At 67.5% G+C, this 3,776-nt stretch overlaps 3 protein-coding genes across 3 annotated transcripts in view; 2 read left to right on the top strand and 1 right to left on the bottom strand.

Moving 5' to 3' along the window:
• PFL1_02689 (uncharacterized protein) overlaps positions 1-254 on the top strand; it is a gene marked incomplete at both ends in the record, with an annotated part of 6,386 nt that extends 6,132 nt beyond the window's left edge. Inside the window, one exon of the mRNA XM_007880203.1 lies at positions 54-254. Coding sequence (XP_007878394.1) covers positions 54-254 — 201 coding nt within the window. The remainder of the gene's footprint in view (positions 1-53) is intronic.
• Positions 255-541: 287 nt separating this feature from the next.
• On the bottom strand, positions 542-1,552 carry PFL1_02688 (uncharacterized protein; the record flags this gene model as incomplete). Its single annotated transcript, XM_007880202.1, has 3 exons — positions 542-681; positions 797-1,340; positions 1,466-1,552. The coding sequence occupies 3 exons, from the start codon at positions 1,550-1,552 to the stop codon at positions 542-544; spliced, it is 771 nt and encodes a 256-aa protein (XP_007878393.1).
• Positions 1,553-2,400: 848 nt separating this feature from the next.
• PFL1_02687 (uncharacterized protein) overlaps positions 2,401-3,776 on the top strand; it is a gene marked incomplete at both ends in the record, with an annotated part of 2,964 nt that continues 1,588 nt past the window's right edge. The window contains one exon of the mRNA XM_007880201.1: positions 2,401-3,726. Within this exon, the coding sequence (XP_007878392.1) occupies positions 2,401-3,726 (1,326 nt within the window). The remainder of the gene's footprint in view (positions 3,727-3,776) is intronic.

The following is a 3,776-nucleotide window of genomic DNA, read 5'->3' as shown; positions in this document are numbered from 1 at the left end:
ACTCGGTGGATCGGTTGAGCTCGACGCACACGGCCTCTTCGCCCGTGGTGCAGGCGTCGCCGATGCCGCCGCCGCTGCCGGCCAAGACGATGAATACGGCGGCGGCGACCGAGCTGGCGGTGCGCTTTGAAATCTTTGTCGTCAAGGTGCCGCTGCTGCTCGGCGTCAATGGGCTCCAGTTCCGCCGGGTGGCGGGCAACCCGTGGCAGTATCAGATGCTGGCCAAGCGGATCCTCCAGGAGCTCAAGCTGTGAGGGGGTCGTTGGCGAGCGAGCGAGCGACTCAGCCAGCCAGCGATGGCCACGCCACGAGGGCCTGGGCCCCTCGTCCTTGTCACCATCCCCGATCCTCGCCTTGCCCTCTCTACCACTTCTCGCCCTCGCCTGCTCCCTTTGTGTCCTTCCCACATTCTTCTATCCTGGGCATCTGCAATGGCATCACACCTTCACACGGCGTTGCTCGCTGCGGCGGGGGCCTGTCGGATGGCAGACCGACGAACGGACGGCCGAGTAGGGATTGGATGGCGGCTGGCTGGCGACGCCTACGGGGAGCGGTAGTTTGATCTGGCGAGGCCTGCTGCGATCTGCAGGCCGGCCTTTGCGCCGTCGATGATGGCCATGTTGGATTGGTGGCCCGCTTCTGCGATGCCCTGGCGGATGAGGGATTCCATTCCGGCCATGCCTTGCGGGGGCCGGGCGGTGGCGACAGGATCAGGGTGGGAGGAAGAGGAAGGAGCGGGTCAGCTGGCCGATGGCGGGACTGGCTTTGCCTCGCTGCGTGACTGCTGTCCACTCACCTGCGCAGCCGAGGATGACGACATCCGCTCCCCTGTCCGCGACGGCAGCAGCGCCGTGCTTGATGGTGCTCTCGACCTTTGCGCGGTCGCCCATCTTGAGTTCGACGACGCCGAGGCCGGTGGCGACGGTGCCGACGTATCGGTCCGAGACGCCGCCCAAGATGCGGCGCACGCCGGCGTCGACGTCGGGGACCATGTCTGCGCCCGTGGTGAGTACGCCGAAGCGTGTTCCGCACGAGAGGGCGTGGATGACGGAGGCCTCGAGGATATGCAGGCTTGGTTTTGTGGGGAGCGAGTGGCGGAGCATGGCGACGAGCGGGTGGTCCGAGAAGCACGCTACGACGTAGGCCGAGGATGGGTGCCGCGCCAGGTCGTTGGAGGGGGAGAGGGAAGTGAGATGCTTGAATGTTTCGGCGGCCGAGAGGATCGAGGTGGGGGCATCGTTGATCGATGCTGGCGCCGTGGGTGGGCCCGTGAGGAAGCGCAGCGATACGCCGGGTGGACAGAGGGGTTGCAGCGCCTCGGACAGCGCTTCCGTGATGACCTGGCGTGCGTGCGTGCGTGGAGTCGTGTGGTTCAGCGGGAAAGTAGTGCGGCGGTAGCAAGTGATGAGCATGGACGTGGTGAGAACGGGTGGCGTCGTCGAGAGGGACGGCTGCTGATGCTCACCTCGGAGGAATTGGGGTTGATGACGCAGATCTCGACCGTGTCGGCGGCCGCCGTGGCTGCTGGTTGTGATGCGTTGATCATGGTCATTTTCGGGCGTTGGGGATGTGGATGTGAATGTGAGGCTGGTGTTGTCGATGACGGTGGCCGAGACGAGGGTGGTGGCGAGGACGATGGAGGTAAGAGCAAACGGAGGACAGGTAGGCTAGGGGCGAGCGGCGAGCGTCGAGCGGCGTGGGCGAGCGAGAAGGACGTCCGGCCGGCCAAGCCATGCCAGCAGCTACCTCGCCGTGGACCCTGCAGCGAGCGCGCATCCTCGGCCGGCCCACGACGGCAACGGCAACTCGACCGAAGGCGGGGCCAGGCAGGCGCGGGGCAGGGCGGGGCAGGCAGTTGACACCTCGCTGACCCTAACCCTGACCCGGGCGAGAAAAGCACGGCGAGCCCGCCGCTTTTGCGTGCGGAATCCGGAACTTGGGACTCGACACGGGCGTGGCCGGGAGGTGGGCCCAGCCAGAGAAAAAATCCCGAAATTCCAAAAGGCGGGCGGGCGGGCGAGGCTTGAGAAGAAACCAACGCAACCCGGCGGCGGTGCTGCTGGTGCTGGTGGTGCTGCTGGTGCTGCTGCCGCTGCCGCCGTTGGGGGCATTGGTCAGCCAGCAGCGGCCACCACCACCACCACCTCCTTCTCGCCCTCGTCCTCAATCAATTGCACGCAGCAGCAACAGCAGCAGCGAGTGCTTCGGACCATCTCATCCCCCACCGTCGCGCGAGCATCTACCCCAAGCTCGAGCCGTTGTCGCCGCAGCGCATCCTCGCATCCTTTCGTCCTCGACACCCTTCCGCGCAGCACCGGTCAGATCCCCTCTTCTTCCCACTCGCCCCGCCTCCCGCCACCGCACTGACCCTATCAGGCCACAACCCACATCCTCGCCATCATGCTCGCCTCGACACGGGTCGCCTCGATGAGGCAGCTGGCCCGCTTCCCCTCGGCCGCCGCACCCGCCCGCCACCTCTCCTCCACCGCCGCAGCCTACGCTTCCACCTCGGCATCGACCTCGACCTCGCCAGCACCATGCCTGCGCACCAGCACACCAGCATCGAGACCAGCGCGGACAGCAACGACGACGACGACACAGGCGCTGCGCCGCGGTCGCGCCTCTCTCCTCACCGAGCAGCAGCAGCAGCAGCAGCAGCAGAGGCTCCACTCGCGCCGCTCGTTTGCCACCTCGGCGCTGGCCTCGGCCACGGCGCCGCCACCCCACGACGCCGCCGCCCAGGCCGCCCACGACGGCTCAAAGTCGCCCATGGCGCCCCTCACCGACGCCGACCGCGCCCGCCTGGTCCGCCAGCGCAACGTCGGCATCTCGGCCCACATCGACAGCGGAAAGACGACCCTCACCGAGCGCGTCCTCTTCTACACCGGCCGCATCAAGGACATCCACGAGGTGCGCGGCCGCGACTCGGTCGGCGCAAAGATGGACCACATGGAGCTCGAGCGCGAAAAGGGCATCACCATCCAGTCGGCCGCCACCTACTGCTCCTGGAAGGCCACCCCGCCCACCGAGACCAGCACCCTGGTCGGCGACGCCGCCGACGCCGCCAACACCGACGTCCAGAGCAAGAAGGAGGACTTCCACATCAACATCATCGACACGCCCGGACACGTCGACTTCACCATCGAGGTCGAGCGCGCCCTCCGCGTCCTCGACGGCGCCGTCCTGGTCCTCTGCGCCGTGTCGGGCGTCCAGTCGCAGACCATCACCGTCGACCGCCAGATGCGCCGCTACTCGGTGCCCCGCCTCAGCTTCATCAACAAGATGGACCGCGCCGGCGCCAACCCGTGGCGCGTCATCCAACAGATCCGCACCAAGCTCAAGATGCCCGCCGCCGCCGTCCAGCTGCCCATGGGCGCCGAGGACGACTTTGAGGGCGTCATCGACCTGGTCCGCTGGAAGGCCGTCTACAACCGCGGCCACAAGGGCATCGAGGTGGTCGAGTCCGACGACATCCCCGCAGCCTACCTCGAGCAGGCCAAGCAGAAGCGCGCCGAGCTCATCGAGCAGCTCGCCGAGGTCGACGACGAGATGACGGAAATCTTCCTCGAGGAGCGCGAGCCCACCCTCGACGAGCTGGCCGCCGCCATCCGCCGCGCCACCATCGCCTGCCAGTTCTCGCCCGTCTTTATGGGCTCGGCCATCAAGAACAAGAGCGTCCAGGCGCTCCTCGACGGCGTCTGCGCCTACCTGCCCAACCCGGCCGAGGTGCCCGCGACCGCCCTCGACATGAGCGCCGCCGCCACGCGAAAGGCGGC

This window comes from Pseudozyma flocculosa, assembly GCF_000417875.1.
Source record: "Pseudozyma flocculosa PF-1 unplaced genomic scaffold scaffold00007, whole genome shotgun sequence".
Lineage (NCBI taxonomy): Eukaryota > Fungi > Basidiomycota > Ustilaginomycetes > Ustilaginales > Ustilaginaceae > Pseudozyma > Pseudozyma flocculosa.
Note: the sequence above shows the minus strand (reverse complement) of the source record. Positions and strands in the feature narration are given on the sequence as shown.